Source organism: Nyctereutes procyonoides, unplaced genomic scaffold (assembly GCF_905146905.1).
Source record: "Nyctereutes procyonoides isolate TBG_1078 unplaced genomic scaffold, NYPRO_anot_genome, whole genome shotgun sequence".
Taxonomy (NCBI): Eukaryota; Metazoa; Chordata; class Mammalia; order Carnivora; family Canidae; genus Nyctereutes; species Nyctereutes procyonoides.
The window spans coordinates 3,855,993-3,878,112 of record NW_026575144.1 but is presented as its reverse complement, the minus strand read 5'-3'; the positions used below and the strand labels follow the sequence as shown (position 1 = coordinate 3,878,112).

The window sequence follows — 22,120 nt, the reverse complement described above, 5'->3', positions numbered from 1 at the left end:
CAGATTTACACAATCTATATTGTAGTATATAGTAGTGCTGTATCATAGTAACGGAAGGGCTGCAAAAAGATTTTTTCCAAACCCATACACACCACCACTACATACATATTCCTTACCACTACTTCACAGATTACAAAACAGAAGACAACATTTGTCTGCAAACACAACATATGTCAGAATACCAGAGATTTCCTGGCTTTACTCACTAAAAAGTGGGAGACAGAGACATTTCAAATGATAAAAATATTTCTAAATCTGTAATTATTTTCTTCAACTAGAAAAGGTGAGACTTCCTTTTTTTTACTGTGAAAGTAAATTACTTCGATATATTTTACCTCTAACCCTTCCCTGAAGAACAGAAAGGCCTTGCAAATCATTCTATTCCTAGAAATCCCTAGTTAAGCCTCAAGATGAGTACAACCATCTTTGAGTTTACCCAGTTTACAAGATACTACAATGGTTTGATAGGTATCTTTCATGGTTCATATATCCACTTCATCACCTTAAAATATCAAAATTACATTTAATTCACATGCATAATAAGTTCTCTAGTTTTAAAACAAGAATTTTTCATAAAATGTACATGTTCACCAAGAAAGGAGGAAGACAGTTGGATAGGAAAATCTAAAAAGACATATAACAACCAGTTAATGACAGATACCTATGGAAAATACATTGAAGAGACTGAGAGATAAAATTATCATTTTTAATATTATATAATTCACAATTATTTAAACCTTCCAATACATAGTTCCTTCCGACCCCAGTAAGTTACATAACTATATGTCTCAGTTTACTCATCTGCAAAACAGGGATAATAAAAGTATCTACCATGGGCACCTGAGTGGCTCAGTCAGGTTGACACCCAAGGTTGGGTGTCTGACCTTGGCTTGGGTCATGATTCAAGGGTCTTGGAATCAAGTTCCTCATCGGGCTCCCTGCTCAAAAGGGAATATGCTTCTTCCTCTAACCCTCACCCCTGCTCATGCTCTCTCTCTCTCAAATAAATAAATAATTTTTTAAGTACCTCAAATGAATAAAAAATGTCTGGAATTTAGTTAGTCTTCAAAAATTAAGTGATGTTATGTTGTTGATACTCTTACATGCAATGAAATAATAAAAAGCTAATACAAATCATGTCTTCAAAAGGTAAATATAAATACTTTAAAACAGTATCAAAAGAGTTATCTAATTTATTTTTAGGTAAACTTTATACCCAATGTGGGACTTGAACTCATAACTCCTAGATCAAGAATCACATGCTCTATTAAATGAGCCAGCCAGGCACCCCAATCTATATTTATTTTTCATGAACTCTTCACAGTGCCGTTAAATAACTATGTCAGACAGCAAGGATCATACTGTTGGATTCACAGTACTTGCATAATGCTTAGCACACAGTAAATTGCAAAGAATATTTACTGAAGGAAATTATCATGCAACACATGTACGATGCTGCTGCATTTTAAGCTATCATAGCCATTTATTAAAAGAAAAAGTATATATACAATATAAGAGAATCTACTTATATAAGTAAGTAATAAGCATTTTTACACTGGGTTAGTATACGTCAACAAGGCAGACATTTTCCCCCCAAAAGCTGAAAAAAACTTCTAAAATTAGAGCACATGGTAGACATGGTAACTACATTTCTGGACAGGAAGAAAATAGAATGAACACTTTCCCATCTTTATTTTACATGGCTAGCTGCTTTTGGTTGCTTCAAATTATAATAGTAACAAAATAAAAATCTGTAGCAATTCCAAGTATAACAAAAAAGATACATACCTGTAATGGAAAGGTCAAAAAAATCAAGTAAATGATTCCAAAATAATTTTAGTATGTAGAGATTTTTCATAAATTATATCCTGAGAATAATTCACTGTGGCTCAAGAAAAGGTCAAAAACAAAAAAGGCCTACCAAATACGAATACCCTTACAGAGAAAAAATAACCATTCTGAGAAACAAATTCTAGTTAACTGCAACTAACTGCTGATTATGATTAGAACAATGAAACGTGACAACAACAAAAATACAAGCAAAATAATGTAAAATAGGAATGCCTGGATGGCTCAAGAGGTTGGCCTTTGGCTCAGGGCGTGATCCCAGCGTCCCAAGATCAAGTTCTGCATTGGGCTCCCTTGCAAGAAGCCTGCTTCTCTCTCTGCCTATGTCTCTATCTGTCTCGAATGAATGAATAAATAAAATCTTTAAAAAAATGTAAGATAAGATAGATCATAGATTAATGTTAAAAAGGGAGGAAAAGGCAGAAAGAAAAAAATTAACTGTGTAAATTCAGGAATATATAATGTCCTCCTGGATCTAAATCTAAATAAAAATAAGATTTTAAAATGGAAAAACCCACATTTGTATAAAAAAAGTTTCTTTTAAATACTTTTAAATTGCTTTTGGTGATTTCAAATGTTAAAAATAAAGTGTTTTCAACATTAACTGTGGCTAATGTCTTAAAATCATAATTGTTTTTCGCTTTTTCTACAACTTTTCTGAGTTTTTAAATTTTTTTTATTTTTAAAGATTTTATTTATTCATGAGAGACACAGAGAGAAAGAGGGAGAGACAGAAAGAGAAAGAGAAAGAGAGAGAAAGAGAAAGAGAAAGAGAAAGAGAAAGAGAAAGAGAAAGAGAGAGAGAGAGAGAGAGAGAGGCAGAGACACAGGCAGAGGGAGAAGCAGGCTCCATGTAGGGAGCCCGACTGGGACTCGATCCCAGATCTCCAGGATCAGGCCCTGGGCTGAAGGCGGTTCTAAACCCGTGAGCCACCCCGGCTGCCCTGATTTTAATATTAAATGAGTTCTTTTAATGTCTTAAGAAAGAAACAATATAGCTCGGTACTTGTATACTAAACTTGGCACACTAAAGTTAGAAGTAACAAAGTAACAGATAAAAGAAATGCCTCTGGGGTTTGATATATAATTGCTTCATTTGTTTCTTCCCACTATTATTTATGGCATATTAAATTTATGACTCAGTAGTCATATCCTGATCCTCAATTTGATCCCAGTCAACAAAGTAAAATCCAAAATTATGGATTAGAAAAAAATTTAGAACTACTTGTCAAAAGTACTCAATCCTGGGGAAAAAAATACTAGTATTTGGAATACGAGGTCACATCTTTTTTCATATGACTTTAGAAATATTGATATATTAAAACAACTAGTTTGAAAGAAGTTTGACATTAAAAAATAAGAAAATTCCTGGCAATTCATAACCACATTTAAGTGTCTTTTATTCATTCATTCATTCATTCATTCATTCATTCATTAATAGTTACTCAATAGCAGTATCAGGTCCTGCACCTATACTGAATACATTTAAGTTCATAATTGTTATCCTCATTCAGGCAAAAAGTTAACTATAAATCTCATTAAGTTACTATATAATATTTACACACAATTTTATTTATTTATTTATTTATTTATTTATTTATTTATTTATTTATTTATTTATTTATTTATTTATAAGGATTTTATTTATTCATGACAGACAGAAAGGCAGAGACACAGGCAGAGGGAGAAGCAGGGATTCCGATGTGGGACTCAATCCTGGGACTCGAGGATCACACACACCAGGCCTAAGGCAGTGCTAAACCGCTGTGCCACCGGGGCTGCCCTTTATACACAATTTTAAAACTATGATCAGGCCTCAGATGACTGGTGATCCTCAGATGACTGAGTGATCTTGGTATAGTATCACTGCAGGTTTGCTGCATTTTTAGTAGCATTACTGGTGGGTCTCACTACAGATTGGTTGGTGGAAATATGACCATTCTGCTGGAGGATCCTTAACAGTATTTGTTGCTCTTTTCTCTGGGGACCTTCACTTTCCTTGAGAAGACAATCCTCTAATCATTTCCCTAGGGGTACACACCTGCAGAACAGTGTTCAAAGTGCAGAATGAAGAAAAAGGTGCTTAAGGAAAAGTTGCACCACTTAGTAAAAGGATTATCATGTAGTCCTCTCGTGTCACATCCAGAAATACTGATGCCAAGTGTCCTTGAAGCCAAAACCTCTGGTGCTCAGATTCTTGAGAGAATGTACCCTCCACTTCCCATAAGATGAGAAGGGTTGGCTGCCTGGCTAGGAATATGGGGAAGGTCCTGAGAGCCTACCTCTCTTACTATCACCTGTTAATTAACCCTTCCATTTTTAGCCCCATCAAATTACTTCTATTATATAAAAGCATATGGTACTCCAATTTTTGAAACTTTTTGGGGTATGCCTGCATTCTCTATCGAGAATGTTTTAGTTTTCTTGAATTTCTCTAAGGGGGTCACTGCTTCTAATCCATTCTATATTCTAAAGCTTTATTAATATCTTACTACTATCGTCTCCTGTCCTCTTTGTCCTTTTTAATTGTTTATTGTCATTTTGGTGCAATTTTGGAGGAATGAAGACAAACATGTACTCCATCAGATACATTTATCCAAGTCTCACTTAGATTATTTAAACAAAGGGATAAATGATGAAGTCCTTGTCTCTTTCCCATCACTTCACTCTGCTGTTATGGTTCTACCTAAAAAGTGACAGTTCAACCCATATGTTATGATTTAATGACTTTCCATTTTGAACAGGAGGAAATGTCCAAAACTTCTTTTGTAACCCAAGGCCATTTATGGTCTATTCTATGTTTGTTCTTCCTTCATCTTCTGCCACTCCATCACAACTACTTTACGTTCCAGCTTGGTATAAATCCTTAGGATTTCCCAATTAGAACCAATTTTCTCACAAAGTGACTTCTATCCTTTTCCAATTAGAAAATGTCAATTCAGCATTTAAAATCACATCAAGGGGGGATCCCTGGGTGGCGCAGCGGTTTGGCGCCTGCCTTTGGCCCAGGGCGCGATCCTGGAGACCCGGGATCGAATCCCACATCGGGCTCCCGGTGCATGGAGCCTGCTTCTCCCTCTGCCTGTGTCTCTGCCTCTCTCTCTCTCTGTGACTATCATAAATAAATAAAAATTAAAAAAAAAAATTAAAAAAAAAATAAAATAAAATAAAATCACATCAAGGATCACTCTCCTCTGTGTAGCTTTTCCTTAGATCCCTTACCAAGTAGATACAGCTTTCCTACTTCTCCCAGTTTTATAAACTTTTACTGTATCACTGATTGGTTCATTTTCCTACCTGTATATCTCTCTCTCTCTTTACTCTCTGGACTTCTTGACCAAAACTTTTCAGTTTATTCTTGGATATATCGCAAGGCCTTAAATTATCTGATCAGGAATAAAGTAAAATGAGTATTATTTGGGGCATCTACGTGGCTCAATTGGTTGAGGGTCTGACTCTTGGTTTCAGCTCAGGTAATCATCTCAGGGTTATGGAGATTAAGCCCCGCATTGAGCTCTATGCTCAGCGTGGAGTCTGCTTGAGATTTTCTCCCTCTGTCTCTGCCTTTCCTCTCCCCTGCTTTCTCTCTCTCTCAAATACAATAAATAAAATCTTTTTTAAAAAGTGAAAGGAATATTAGGCTGTTTTCCTTCTAAGAATTTTTCTGAAACTAGGCTGACTGAAAAATACAAATGATTTTTTGTAGATTCAATAATTAGCAGGGTATATATGTTCTACTATAGAAGAAAAAGCCTTATCTTAGAGATAGAGGAGTTTGGGGTTCCACTTCCAGTTGTGCTAATCAAATTGAAAATAAATGTAGACAAATCAACATAATTCCATTAGACCTTCCTTTTTCTTGCTGGAAAAGGGGGGGGCATTAAATTGAATAATGATAATAAGACCATAACAAGAGGATTTCATAAAGTGTTTTACATATGATATGTGCTTGTATAGTAAAGAATTAACCTAAGCCAAAGAGGAATCTGGCCTCTGCCCTGGACTACTGGGAGGGGATTTCTAGGTCTCTGTAATGTCCTACCTAATAGGCATGTCTATTTGTCTAGAGGCTTTGACCAATGTACAGTCTAACCATTTGATTTATGATGGAAGCTCTGGGTCACGTAGGATCAGCTGTGACCTCCACAGAGGTGATAACTAAAGGTATTGGTTTGACCGCCCCTCCGGGAGGGGCTAAAGACTAAAGGTCAGTCATGTGGACAGTATGTGATCAAGCCCCAATAAAAACAATGAACACAGAAGGCTTGACTGAGCTTTCCTGGTCGGCAGTAATCTGCAGTGTCACACACTGTGGCTGGAAAGAGGTTATACTGTCGATGACTCAATAGGGGAAGATGACCAGGAGCTTCATGTTTGAACTCCTACTGGACTTTGTACCCTAGGAGTCTTCCTCCTTTGACTAATTTAAATTTGTATCCTTTCTCTGTAACAAACTGTGGGTATGACTATAGCAGTTTTCAGTCTGCTCTCTGAGTCTTTCTAGCAAATCATCAAACTTGAGGGTGGTCTTGGGAATCCCCGAACTTGCAATGGTGTCAGAAATGAGGGCAGTCCTGTGGAGACTGTTCTCTCAAATTGCACAGACGGCCAAACTCACTGCAGTTGGTATCAGCAAGATAGATGCTAACCAGCTGAACTGTGTGGATGAGAGGATAGGAGATGACAAATCTTTAGTTTCTGTGTGGCCACAGGTCCAGGCCATTATACAAACTACAATTGTATTGTGAGGTTACTAGAGATACAACTTACCAATTGGAATTTAGAAATGGTGGATCCAAGTCCTAAGGGGTTATATAAAGACATGCAAAGTTTAAAAACTGAATTAACTATACAATCTCTTAATTACTGTTATTTCTAGTAGCTAAAGAGAAAAAGTAAGGGAAAGTGTTGGGGCAGAGCCTGATTAGGTTTTGGCTAGATCCAGCTATAACCACTATCCACAGATCTACCTCAGGAGGGAAAAGTTATGCTGAAATAACAAAGAGAATAGAGAAAGGGAAAGGCAAAAGTTAAGAGACTCATCCCGACTGTGAGACTCTTTAAATAGTTAAGAAATGGAATCACTGAAGTGGACGTTGATGGAGGTCAAAACAAAGATATTATCACAGTACTCATATTAGAGTTCGGGAGAACTAACAGGAGAACCTGCTAGGCTCCCCAACAGTAAAGAGCCCTAAACAAATCTGCTTTATTCACTCCAGTTTGGGATAATCTTAAAAACCAGGAAAAGGGAAAATGACTATGAGAAACTTCAAATTTCCTGAGCTAATGTTTCCACAATCTGAACAAGATTACAGATGAGAATTCCTGAGTCCCCTGGCCAAACTCCAGCTGGGGTCCAAAGATCAGAGGCACATTAAGTGGGTAAAATAGGGCGGAAAAAGGTGTTTCTGTGACTCCTTGCTATGGGAGCCTCATGCACTAAGGATACAAATCTACTGGTGAAATCCTAATGGAGGCTACAACTGGATTCAGGGAATACAGAAACATAAAGGTTGATATGATTAAGCTGAACATTTAGATGACAATTGGGAGTGGTTTTTTTTTTTAAGATTTTATTTATTCATGAGAAACAGAGAGAGGAGAGAGGACAGAGGAGAGAGAGAGAGAGAGAAAGAGGCACAGAGACACAGGCAGAGAGAGAAGCAGGCTCCATGAAGGGAGCCTGATGTGGGACTCCATCCTGGGTCTCCAGGATCACGCCCTAGGCCAAAGGTGGCGCTAAACCACTGAGCCACCTGGGCTGCCTGACAATTGGGAGTGTTTACACAAACTTTATGTAAAGTGACTGCATCTTCTTTACCTTAAAGTGTTACAAAGATTATTTATAATGTCTGACTGGGGAAGGTTTCTCCTACTTAATACCATAAAACAGAAGGCTTATAAAGCCATTTTAAGGGCAATATTGATTGGACAGGTTAAGTGCGAACCAATGAGAATGCTCTAAACCACACAAGTTAATTTCAAAGAGTACAGAAGGAAGGTAAAAAAAATTATTTATATAATAGCCCTGTGAACAGGATTCTCAAGTGCCAACATCCTCAACTCTTATTTTTCAGGCTATATCTAGTATTAAAGATACCATTTGGAACAAAATCTCTGGGTACCGGTCCTACTGGGCTATTGGACCATGTGGTATACAACTTCTGGCAAACTGATCACTAAACAACTTCATGACCAAATGCTTAAAAGGTCCCGGTTTATAATACAGAAAACACAGTAGTGGCATGTCTAACATGCCCCAGTATACTATACATAAATTCATATCATCCTTGTTTTTGTGGGTAGAAAGCTAATACACAGGATTAAAAAAGAAATGGGTTTCGCATTTTAATCTCAGGTCATGGTGGACCTGAAACCTCCTGGGAAACCACTCCCTCCTGAGACAAGGAGGAAGACCAATGGGAGGCTTTATGGCACACTCTAAATTACATCTAGGTATGTTTACCACTCATCTAATCCTAGTAGAGAGACTCAACATTTTAGAGTAAAAAAGATGTATCCTAACTGTTCTCCATTAGTGCACAATGGTAATAAAATGTACAGTGGATTAAATAACACAGACACACAGAACAGGACTGGATGGATTTGTTTTTAATGAGGAGTGGCATTCATAAGGAAAAGACCTACTAACTAGAATAAGCAGATTCTTATCTGCTTCTAGGAAGGAGGAGCTCTCTTCCAGGAGGAAAGAGCAAGAGATGAGAGTCATTCTATGAAGATAATGGGGTTGTAGTGAAATAAGTCTGGCAGACTCTAAGAAATAAGGCTAGGGACCAGCATTGGGAAAGAACTGTACTCTGACCTAAAAGGGCCTCTGGACTGTTTTAATACAGATGGAGGCTAAAATAGCCATGAGACAATAGTCCTCTATCTCAGATGATAAGGCTTAAGGGCACACCTAAGGGGATCTTATGGACCTCCAAACCTACAGAAGTTCTTCTGGGGCACTTGTAATATACATTGATGCACTATGACTGCCCTTACCCCCATGACTGATCAAAATAAAACATATCCTTCACTATAACCTAATAGGGGCAGGAACTATTCTGAACACTTCTTGTTTCCTCCCTATAGGAGAGTGGTATGCTCTATTATATACAACACACAGTGGGAATCAGTCTTAGTACAAGCTTGTGAACTGAGACAGGGTGAATTGCTTTGTTCCAAAATAACAAAGCAGTAACAGAATAAAGGCCAACTATAACTAATACAACTGTATATGGGCAACAGTTAATTCTGTTGAAGAGGCAAATTCCTCCCAAATTGTAATTTGTTCTTTAATGAAACTGAAAAGTATTATGAACATACTGCAATTGTAACCAACATTTAACATTGACACTGTTGGTAAAATTCATGGCATATATAAAAAAAGTCTAAAAATAATACTGGTGATAATCAAATGTATCAGGAGACAGAATTAAAGCCTTCTCAGAATACAATGCTGATAGAAAAAGAATTTGGCCTGAGGAAAAATTATATTTGGCTAGCGATCAGTTAATTTCTACACTAAATAAGTTTATCAAGTTATAAGTTTATTATAAATTACAAATAGTAATCAATCATGGGAGTAAATGAATAAATTAGTACAAGAATATTAAAATGTATAAAATGGCTTTATGAAGTCAGATTAACTATTTATTTATATCTATTCCTATTCCACACTAAGTTCCTCCAAATGTTGGGCATATTCATAATGCTGCTATTGCTATGACCATTACATAAATGCTTTATGAAGTGTAGATATCCAGACAAATATGATCCTTTTGCTGTAGGACAGCATAGGCCAAAGGCTAGGGAGTGGCCTGTATAGTGAAGAAGCAACCCTATCCCAGAGATCTGACCTAGATGTCAGTTACTAAGAGGTCATCTCTAGGTCCTTGGAATGCCCTGCTTGATAAGAGTCTTTGTTTGCCTAAGTACTTTGGCCACTAAACAGTTTAATAATGTGATTTATGATGGGGACTTTGGGCATTTCAGTATTATCAGTTCCAACTTCCAGAGGAAGTGATATATATAATAGGTACTAATCTGATGTCCAGGAGGAAATAGAGACTAAAGCTCACAGGTATGCAGATAGTACGTAAACTGAGCTCCAGTAAAAACTATGGACAGCAAAGGCTTGGGTGAGCATCTCTGCTTTTCAAAATTCTGCATAGTGTTGCATATTGCAGCTAGTAAGATGGAATGCTATCCATGACTTCATAGGCCATGTTGCAGACCCCTTCTATACTCTGTATCCTATGCATCTCTTCCATTGGCTGATTTTAACCTTCATCCTTTCCCTACAATAAACTGTAGGCACTAGTTCTTCTAGTGAGTTGTCAAATCTGAGAACATGTTTCTTCAAACTTACAGTTGGTATAAGAGAGAGTGGTCTTCTGAGGATTCCCCTAAAACTATACAATTGGCAAAACTCATTCCAGTGCTATACTAAGGCTTCTATTTATATATTTTGTTGTTAATCTTCACAACTTTATATAGTAGGTACTACTATTATGAAGACAGTAAAACAGAATAACTAACTCAAGTTCATCCTGGTATTAACCACAAATGGCACAGTAGGGATTTGAAGGAGGAAATTCAACATCAAGACTTATGTTCTTAATATATTACACTGCATTCCTAGATGACTGCTAAGGTTATCTTTTCCAGCAAATACATTCTCTAAATGTATGACTAGAAGGTCATATCAAGCCATATAAATTCTAATTCAGATGCAGTTAAAACAAACCTTAAATAAGCTTCATTATATTTTATTTTGTTGTTGCATTATTTTTATTAGAAGGTTTTTCTTCTTTTTTTTTTTTAGAAGGTTTTTCTTAAGATTTATTTATTTGAGAGAGAGAGAGAAAGAGAGAGAGCAAGAGCATGAGCAGGAGGGGCAGAGGGAGAGGGAGAGAGTATCTCAAGCAGATTCTGTGTGGAACCTGATGTGGGGCTAGATCTCATGACCAGGAAATCACCACCTGAGACAAAACCAAGAGTCAGATGCCTAAGTGACTGTGCCACCTAAGTGTCCCAGAAAGAATTCTTTGTACTAAATAGTACAAATGTTAAAAATGCTGTGTTAACAAAATTTTAAAAGCAGCTGTCAAAGTGTATTAACAGAAAACTAAAACAAATCTAAAAGAATTCATTTGGAGAAAATAATTTCCAAAATTAAAACTACATGATAAAGTCATTATATTTATATTAAATTTCTAATTTTAGGGAAATAATAGTTGTTTCTATTGAAAACAAATCAAATGAGGCATAATCCCATCTTTCTAAAAAAATGATTTTATTTAGTTGGTAATACTTTCTAAATATGTAATTTTGACCCCGCTATAATCAAGACTTTTTTAACTTGAATTATATATGTCCATGCTTCTCTATTCATAATTATAACTTTTATTTATTTATTTTTAAAGATTGTATTTATTTATTCATGAGAGACACACAGAGAGAGAGAGAGGCAGAGACACAAGCAGAGAGAGAAGCAGGCTCCATGAAGGGAGTCCAACGTGGGATTCGATCCCAAGTCTCCAGAATCAGGCCCTGGGCTGAAGGCAGCGCTAAACCGCTGAGCCACTCGGGCTGCCCCCAATTATAACTTTTAAAAGCTGCATAATATCTGTAATCTATTAATTTAACAATATTCACAAATTATTGTAAGACTATAATGAACATCTTTCTACATATAACATTTTGTCTTCTATTTTTGTATCCAGGGGCCTAGCACACATACTGGCTCACATAAGGTGTCTGATAAACATCAGCTGAACTAAATATAATCTTTACTTCTTAAAAATTGTTTTATAAGAATAATTTCCTAAGAGAAGAATTAATGAATCAATGAGTATAATGAGTATGAGCCTCCTATGCTTCTTACAATAGAATATTTTCCCCTAAAATAACATCATTTATGATCAGAAGAAAAGAATAAGCGTGCTCATTCACTGAAGTCTGTCAGTATTTGCTTTTGTCATTTAAAGTTTGATACTGGGATGCCTGTGTGGCTCTGTGGTTGAGTGTCTGCCTTTGGCTCAGGGCGTGATCCCGGAATCCTGCTACTCTGTCTGCCTATGTCTCTGCCTCTCTCTCTTTGTCTCTCATGAATAAATAAATTCTTTTTTAAAAAAAGTTTGATACACATAATTTGATCACATAGTTTAACTTTGCAGAAAAACAAAAATCCTGAAGGTATAGTGTCTTTACTACCACTTCATTATTTATCAAAGTACAAAGAACTGTAAAACTAATAATTCTAACTCTGAAAACTCAATTAGTATGTAAAAACTCTTTTAAAAAATGAATTTATTTCAAAGCTCAATTCATAGTTGGAATGTGGCATGCGTTCATATTTCAGTAAAATCTGGTTGAGGTCATAATCTAAAAAAGAAGTTTGGCAATATAACAGCCAGATATAAAGGTATTTTGTCCCAAAGAGCAATAAATTCAATTTTAAAATGAGAAGGTTTCTTTCAGAACAGAGAATAACTAAGAAGTACTTTCACTAGGCAAACAATCTAAAGGCAATATATATAAATATATTTTGAAGATTTTATGTATTTAACAGAGAAAGAGAATAAGTACAAGCAGGGGAAGAAGCAGAGGAAGAGTGAGAAGTGGGCTTCTTACCAAGCCAGGGAGCCCAAAGCAGGGCTCAATCCCAGAACACTAGGATGATGGCCTGAGCTGAAGGCAGACGCTTAACTGACTGAGCCACACAGGCATCCTTAAATGGCAATATATTATTAACATTTACATGTTTATGATCTGATCACAATTCCTGATCAAACCAGAATAACCTATCTAATGAAGGAAAAGTTGCACTAGGAAGGAGAAGCCTGAGTTTCCTAAAACTCACTCCAGAAAAATCAGATAAATTATTATAGATCAGAATACTTAGTTGGCAACAAAGTCGTAAGTTCTTTCCTCCTGCATTTTGAAAATAACCCATTTTGAGTAATTTTACATCCCCTCTTCCCCTCCATGACAATTTAAGATTTCACATTTCTATTTGATTAGAATGAGGGCATCTATTATAAGCACTTTTATTATTTGTCTATGATTACCTGCCATGTTTAAAATTAGTGACTTATATATTTTTACCACAATTGGCTGATTATGGTTTCCAGTCATTGGATATTAGTATAAAGCAATAGCTAGAAAACTTGCTATAATTCCCAGTAAAATTCTTTTTCACTAGCTAGGGTAGGATAAATTCAACACTTTAAAACAAGCATGTAGTGGCAGCCCGGTGGCTCAGCGGTTTACTGCTGCCTTCCAGCCCAGGGCCTGATCCTGGAGACCTGGGATTGAGTCCCAGTCGGGCTCCCTGCGTGGAGCCTGCTTCTCCCTCTGCCTGTTTGTCTCTGCCTCACTCTCTCTCTGTGTCTCTCATGAATAAATAAATACAATCTTTTTTAAAAATAATATAAGCATTTACTCACTGTATAAGATAGATTAGGTACTGTACTAGACTTCTAGGAATGATTCAAAGATGAATAAGACATGATTCCTGTCCTCAAAGAACTTACAATCTAGTAAGGAAAGACAGACATGCAAACAAATAGGTAAAATACAAAGCAGAAGTGCTGGTTGCTATTAAAACAGAGGTACAAACAAGGTTCTACAGGAACACAGGATGGTGAGATTAATTCTGGTTGGGGTGATCTGGAAGGCTGAGCCAGCAGAAAAGTAGTAGAAAACTCTGCCCCTTAGAAAATGCAGCAGTGTTACAGCCCAGCTGGGTTAGGGTCAAAGCCCCACTCCCCACAGAAGGTTTTCCTAAAGGAGATGGAGCCAGGGCCCTAATCCAGTTAGGTAGGTTATTCGCTGATTTCAATTATGAATGCCAACACTTTCTTTCCCTGGTGCAGATAAATGTGATTTCATGAGTATTTTACTTTATTTTAAAAAATTAAGTTTAACAGTATATTAAGTAACTTACCTAAAAATATAAGATAAGACATCTTGGCTTTCATTATCAAAATAGCCTCAGGTGGTACCCTGATCATACAGGACCAAGCAAAAAAAAAAGGGGGGGGGGCACCACTTCAGCGTGTTACATAGGTGGTGCTCCAATGTGTTTTATTATTAATACACTGGAAAGAAAGACAAATAGACAATTCCAGAGAAATGGGTGTCATACTATTCCATATTTTGTTGAAGTTTTAACTTTTTAATTTTTAAAATAAACTTTAGAAAAGGTTAATGAGACAATAGGATTTTTTTTGTCATGTCATGATTTCAAGAACTAGCAGGTACACTGCCAGTTTCTACTGATTTCTTAGAATAAGTAGACAATATAACCAACATGTAATATTTAACAGGTACCACAGGAAGAGTGAAACAACTAGAAAGAGGATTATATAAACATATGCTTAAGTACAAAAGAACATGAAAGTATTAAGTACACAGAATTAGAAACATTAAAATTTGTAGAGAATTAAAGACAAGGGCATTAGTTTCTGCTGTGTTTAATGCTTTTTCCCCACTGAGGTTAATTCTATTGCCATCTCATATGTAACTCTAAAATTTCTCAAATTTATATAGTATTTAATTCTGCTATAAGAATTTAAAATCTCTGAACTTCATAACTGTTGCTTACAGGTATCCTTAAATAAGCCTCATTTTAATGAACAATAGGGAAACAATACAATCTCAGTTATGCATACTATATATAAATGAGTGTTTGTAGAAGTCTTATGAAACTTAAAAATGATTATTTTCTAGAGTATACTATCGTGATTTCAAATATTTGTTCTATTAGTTTTTACAACCTCCTAAAACAAAGAAAGAAAGGAAGCAGGAAGAAAGGAAGGAAAACACATCCTGTCTATCTGAATTTAAGGAAGATATCTCATTATATAGAACGTTCTTTAGATACAAACACATAATCCAAAAAGACTTGCTATTGTAAAATTAGTTGAGCAAACCATAAGACACATACAAAAAGGGTTATAGTATCTCTAATAATATAAAGAAAACTTATCACAAATATTAGAAAAACACAAAATCTTAAAAATAATTTAAAAACGACAATCACAAAAATAACAAGTTGCTAATAAATGAATATTCATCCCATTAAAGAAATGCAAAGTAAAACAATGTAATAATATTTTAAAATATCAAATTAGCATATATAAAAATTATAACATTCAATTCTGTATTCAGGTTGTAAAAATCCTTTTTTAAATATTTGGGTTTTAAAACAAGACAGCCCGAAAATAAGTAATCAATGTTTGCTGGTGTAGGGGAGGAGGGAGGAGGGGGGGTGATGATTAGGGTAAGAAAAAAGCATTCACACACTGACTGGGGACAATGAGGGTAAGTATTTGTAGAGAGTATCAAGAGATTTTTATATATTTTTTCAAGTTCATACTTGAACTTTATTCATTCATTATTGAATTCATTACTGAATCTAAATGTTTAAAATAATCAGAGATGCAAAGATTTACATGTTTATCACAATATTTACCAATTATTTATAATCACAAAAAATTAGGAACAGTATCAAACATTAGGGAAACAGATCATTATAAGATGAAATACTATGTAGCCATTAAAAACTGTTAAAATTATGACCTGTGAAGAGAAATGAATACATTGAAACATCAAGTAAAAAGAGTAGGATCTACAATTTTAATGCAGTCTTAGCTAAAACTATGATTAGAAAGCAGAGATTTTAGGTCTTGTTGCTTATTTATTAGTTTTATTATGTGGAAGGGCACATACAATCTTTAGGGCTTTCTATATATAAGATCATATCATCTGCAAACAGAGAGAACTCTACTTCTTCCTTTCCAATTTATATGCCTTTTTTGTTTTTCTTGTCTACCTGCTCTAGCTAGAATGCTGTGTTGACCAGAAAAGTATCCTCTTCATCTTATACCCAGTCTCAGAGAAAAAGCTTATAGGCTTTCACAAGTGAGTATGATTGTTAGCTAAGCAGAAGGATATAAAATCAACACAGAAAAGTCAGTGTTTCTATACTCTAATAATGAACAATCTGAAAATGAAATTATCAAGGTGATTCCACTTAACAATAACATCAAAAAGAGTAAATTACTGAGTAATTGACCAAGTGAGTGAAAGACTTGTACAGTGAAAACTACAAAACACTGCTTAAAAAATTTAAAGAAAACATAAATAAATGGAAAGACATCTTGGGGTCATGAATTGAATGGCTTATTATTAAGATGTCAATACTACCCAAAGTAACCTGTAATGCAATCTCTATCAAAATCCCAGTTTCAGGCTGAAGTAAAAGTGTCCATCCTGAAACTCAAACAGAATTTCAAGGGACACTGAATATCCAAAAGAGTCTTGTAAAAGAACAAAGTTGGAATACTCACATTTCTTGATTTTAAAACTTACTACAAGTTACATGGAGTGCCTGAGTCGCTCAGTCATAGTTGAGTGTCTGACTCATGATTTTGGTTTAGGTCATGATACTGAGCCCTGTGTCTGGCTCCGCACTAAGCAAGGAGTCTGCTTGGAAATCTTGCTGTCCGTCTGACCCTCCCCCCACTCACAAGCACACACTCTCAAATAAATAAATAAATCCTTAAAAAAAAACTTACTACAAAGCTACAGTAATCAAAACAGTATGGTACTGGCACAAAAACAGACATACAGATTGATGGAATAGAGAGACCAGAAATAAACACCAGTATATATGGTCAAATAATTCTTGCACAAGGTGCCAACACTATTCAAAAGAAAAAGGAAAGTTTTTTCAACAAATGGTAATAGGAAACTGGATATCAACAAGCAAATGGAAGAAGCTGAACACTCACCTAAAACCAGAAGCAGAAATTAGCTCAAAATAGATCAAAGCCTAAATGAGAAAACTCATGATGTTGGATTTAGCAATGATTTCTTGGATATGACACCAAAGGCATGGGTAACCAAAAAAATAAATAAATAAACTGGACCATATGAACATTAAAAAACTTTGTGCAACAAAAGACACTGTCAACAGAGTAAAAAGGCAACCACGGAATTGAAGAAAATGTTTGCAGATTCCATCTAATAAGGGATTAATACACAGAATATATAGAGAACTGCGAGAACTAAACAAATAAAAACCTGATTAAAAAATGAGTAAAACTTAAGACATTTCTCCAAGGAAAATAAATAAATAGCATATAAGCACCAAAAAAGATGCTCAATATCATTAATCATTAGTAAAATGTAAATCAAAACCACAAGGAGGTACTACTATCTTGTGCTAATTAGGATGGCTATTATCAAAAACTAAAACCAACAAGTACTGCCAAGAATACTCGGCAATGGAAATGCAGTAGAAAACAGTATGGCAGTTACTCAAAAGGTTTAAAAATACAACTACCGTATGATCCAGCAATTCCATTTCTTCAGCAATTCCAAAAGAATTGAAAGCATGGTCTCAATGAGATATAGGTACACCTATGTGCACAGCAGCATTATTCACAATAGCCAAGAGGTGGAAGCAACATAAAGGTCCCTCAACAAACGAATAAATAAAATGTGGGACATACATACAGTGAAATATTATTCAGCCCTATAAAAGGAAGGAAATTGTGGCACAGGCTACAACATAAAAATGAACCTCACAGACACTATGCTGAGTGAAATATTCCAATCACAAAAAGAAAATACTGTATGATTTCACTTCTACCGAGGTACAGAGTAGTCAAAAGCCTAGAGACAGTAAAATGGTAGTTGCTAGGAGCTGGGAATAAGACGGAATGGGGAGTTGTTTAGTAGGTATGCAGTTTCAGTTCTGCAAGATGGAGTAAGTTCTATAGACGGATGATTGTACAACAATGTGAGTGTACTCCATGCCCCAGAACTTTATACTTAAAAATGATTAAAGTGGAAAATTTTATGTTAAGCATATTTTATCATTTTTTAAAATTCTTCAATTCTATGATGAAAAAAAAGCAGAGAAATACTTTCTAAGAAAATATGTCTAAAAAAAGTCAAAGAAGTTGACTATTCCTTGGTGATGAAAACAGAATGATGATGATATTCTTCTACTTTATACCATTTAGCATTTTCCAATTTTTTAATGTATACTTTGTATAAGAAAAAATAAGCTGAATTTTAAAAAGAGGTTACATAATTAAATATTTTGTAAGGTTAAAAGGTTTTCAACAGAAATAAATTTCTAAAATAATGGACAAAAATTATTAAACTATTTTCTTATAGAAATTTTCTCCCAATCAGTAATTTATGAATTAATTATGAATTAATAGGAATTCATCTTGATTTTAAAAATTATCTCTAAAACAGGGCAAAGGTTTTCTAAAGTGCTATTTATTCTTTAACTATGATACTGAGGCATACTCTCGAGTATTAGTGTTGTTACTGCTTCCTGCTTGTGAGGTTTTTTTATACAAAATTCACATATTTTAACCAATTTTTTAAAGTTTATAAAATAAAAAACATGTTAGTCATGGCTTTAAAGGCTTCATATTGACAATTCAGCATATTCATTCAACAAGTATTTCTTAATATCTATCCTAGATAAAATTATCTTGTTTTGCTAGAGCAGTAACATATCTTGCCAAAACTATAGTTTATGTATATCATCTTCCATCTTTTGATATTATATGTATTTTCTTTTAAAATATTAGTTCACTGCATTCTCTCTTCCCCTCCCTGCATTTTCTTTTTAACCACTATCTCCTCAGACTTTCAAAGGTCTAACTCACTAAAAGAGAAAATGGATAGGCACTATAATTATTAACAATAAAAACTATGCTTGTCAATAGTTAATTTGTGTTAAAAAAAAATCTGAAAGTTACTCACCCTTTTTAAGTATTTATACCAAATACCTAAAAAATATTTCTTTGATATCAATGTAAGAAAATTATTTCATTCAAACACATATAGCACAGTTGTTAAACATATAGGGATTTCTTCCTAATAGAACTATCTTATTCAGTTAGGTTTCTTTTTTTTTTTTAAGTTTATTTTTTTTTTTTAGTAATCTCCACACCCAATGTGGGGCTTGAACTCACGACTCAGAAATCCAATAATCACATGTTTTTCTAACTGAGCCAGTCAGGCTTCCTTAGTATGTTTCTTTTATAAAACCCTTCAAAGTAGCAGAGAATTTTGTGAAATCTTTATTTCTTAAATAGAACACTTTCTGATATAAAGCAATCTTACCTATTATGCAAATATATAATTTCACACTAAATACCTGCTATCATCCACAATGAATTCAATTTTTATTTAATTTAACAAACCAAGAAAAATTACATGCTAATGAATGCTTCATAAAATACACCCTCTTATCGTCTACTACAAAGTCTCAATCTTGTAAAACTGTGCCACATTACAGACAAACCAGTCAATTATTTGTTAATAACCATTAATCTAATTTATGTTTCTCCTAACTGGATAAATTATTTGTAGAGTAAATATGCTAAAATAGTACTAACAAAAAGTTGTTTAAGAAAATAAAAGCCATATTTTTATATTTCTGCCAGATACCTCAGAGACTCTTCAGGAGTAACCTATGATCACCAAGATAAATCTGAACTAATATTCAGTTTTTGTTCTTTTAAAACAAACAACTGAAATGTTTCATTAAACAGGAACAGATCTTACCAATGCAGGCCACTGAATTTGTTTGTTCTTTGATCCCTGAGTCTGGCTAGGGTCGACTCTTCTGGCCCAGATTAAGTGGTATTCCACCAAGAAAGTTGAAAAATCTTCATATACTTTAACCCACTCTCGTTTATCCCATTCAAGGTCATCAAATTCCACATACACCTATAGAAAAGAACACATAATATTCCATGAGCAATACAGAATATGATATATATATATATATATATATATTAAAGGTTTATTTATTTATTTTAGAGAGTGAGAGCTGAGGGGGAAAGGCAGAGGAAGAGGGAGAGGGAGAGAGAGAAGTCTCAAGCAGACTCTGAGCTGAGTGTGGAGTCCCACACAAGGCTTAATCTCCTACACTGAGATCATGACCTGAGCCAAAACCAACAGACCCTTAACCAACTGCACCACCTGGGTGCCCCCAAAGTGTATTTTAAAATATAATCCATGAAAACTGAATTAGAAAAAGGCATTACCAAATACATTCTTTGAATTAACATTTCTCTTTAAATCAAGTTAGTATGATTTAACTAACTTTCTCATTCATCACATTAGAACTCCCTACTTATTGTATGTCAAGAAGATAAAGCACACATTTATTAAAGAAAAGCAAATTACATAATGTTAGTACAGACTGGCTGTTATCTACTAAACACATACTAAAGACTAAGTGAATACTGATGACTCTAGGAGCAGAGGTTGGGAAATATTTAAATATTTTAGGCTTTGCAAACTATATGGTATCTATCATACATGCTTACCTCTGATTTTATAGTATAAAAGCAGCCAGAGGTAATATTAATATGTAAACAAAAGGGTCTGGCTTTGTTCCAATAAAACTTTACTTACAAAGACAGGTGGCAATTCAAGGATGGTTCAACATATGACCATCAGTGCAATATACCACATTTATAGAATGGAGGAAATATATTACATGATCATCTTGCTTGGCAGAGAAAAAGCATTTGACAATCTCAACATTTTGCATAAAAAAAAAAAAAAACTCCAAGTAGGAATGAAAGGAAAAAACAACACTCCACAACTAACAGCATACTCAATGTGAAAGCCTGAAAGCTTTTCATCTAAAATAGAAACAGGGATGGTAATATTTGGAAAACCAAAGCTGACTCTCTTACATCCATTCATTCAACACCTTCTTCTCCCACTCTTACCCTTTTTCATTCACAACCTAAGATCATTTCCACACAGAGCTGTTTTCCCTACTACATTATGAGTTTTGTTGGAGGTATTCTTTTCTTCTACGTATCTAGTGCTCCCTTACATCTGAAGTGTTTCACTTTCTCCTCATTTAAATCCTGTTTGCTCTTATGACTTCACCCAAGTTCTTCCAGAATGTTTATAACCCCCACTCCACTCAAATTTACCTTTGAACTCCTAAAGCAGTTATTTTTCGTATAGTTTATATTAGTATATAATCAAATTCTGCCTAATATTTTTCATATATAATGAGAATATTTCTATATTATGGCTGCAAAGTCACTGACAGTAAAGCTGTTACAGTATCCAGTACAGTGCTGCTTACATGTGAAGTATTTAATAAATATTAAGTAATTCCTGATTCTTGCAATCACTGACTTTTAAATATGGACACAAACTGGTATTATGTTTGGTTCTGAGGTATTTGTGGAAGTTAGTTAGATACACTAAAGAAGAACACACTGTTCAAAAAGTTAACATCTATTCCTAGTTATCTATGCCAAGTCAGAGCAGGAGCCCAAGTCAAGGAAGGAGCCAACAAAACTGTTGGCTTCTTCTAAAAATGCATCCTAAGGGTTTGAGCTGAGGTCTACCTGATGTTAATGCAGTTTCAACCAATTTCTCTATCAGTTGAAATCTTTTGTAAGAGTATTACTAAACTGAGTTATAAATGTACTTTTGAAAACTAGAGAAAACTGAAGCAGAAAATGCTCACAATGGGACACCTAGGTGGCTCAGAGGTTGAGTGTCGTCTGCCTATGGTTCAGGGAGTGATCCTGGGATCTGAGATCGAGTCCCATATCGGGCTCCTTGCATGGAGCCTGCTTCTCCTGTCTCTGCCTCTCTCTGTGTCTCTCATGAATAAGTAAATAAAATCTGTAATAGAAAATGCTCATGAAAACCTAAGTGCTATCTTTGCTTTCCCCTCATGGACAATAATATGTGGTCTTAGTGACAAAACATTTCAGTCAAGAACCTAAGAAGCCAAGGTTTTAAACATTTCCCTACCCTAAAGGACATTAATGCAATGTAAATTCTTCCAAATGCAAAGTCCTTGATAATAAAATGAAAGTTTCCAGCATGAAGTGAACTTTCTAAACTCATAGCTTATCTGGCATGGACAGTGTCATTGACAGTTTTAGAAATCTACTAGGACCCTGGGAACAAAGGAAATGAAATTCTTTTCCTTTGCTACATAGCCAACTTACCTTCACATTATCAAACCAGTGAAGGGTTTGAGTGTCAATAGATAAGATAGATAAACACTAAAATAAGCTAGCCTGTTACTGTTTCATGGATTCTGGCAAAAGACATGAGACTCCTAGGACTTTATTACTTAGAGCAAAGGTTACATTAATGCAAAGTAAAAGTTTATTGTTTGTGCTGGCCTCATGCCTCCCAAGACCCATGAAAAGGATGCCAATAGCCC

The 22,120-nt window shown here is 34.9% G+C and overlaps 1 protein-coding gene across 3 annotated transcripts in view; it reads right to left on the bottom strand.

Annotated features, from left to right (window-relative positions):
* Positions 1-22,120, bottom strand: part of JMJD1C (jumonji domain containing 1C) — a 325,600-nt gene that overhangs the window by 164,721 nt on the left and 138,759 nt on the right. For all 3 annotated transcript variants that reach the window (XM_055308748.1, XM_055308746.1, XM_055308747.1), the window contains exon 2: positions 19,465-19,629. Coding sequence is in view for 2 of the 3 variants with exons in the window: in XM_055308746.1 (XP_055164721.1) it covers positions 19,465-19,629 (165 nt within the window). In the remaining variant the exon portion in view is untranslated. The remainder of the gene's footprint in view (positions 1-19,464; positions 19,630-22,120) is intronic.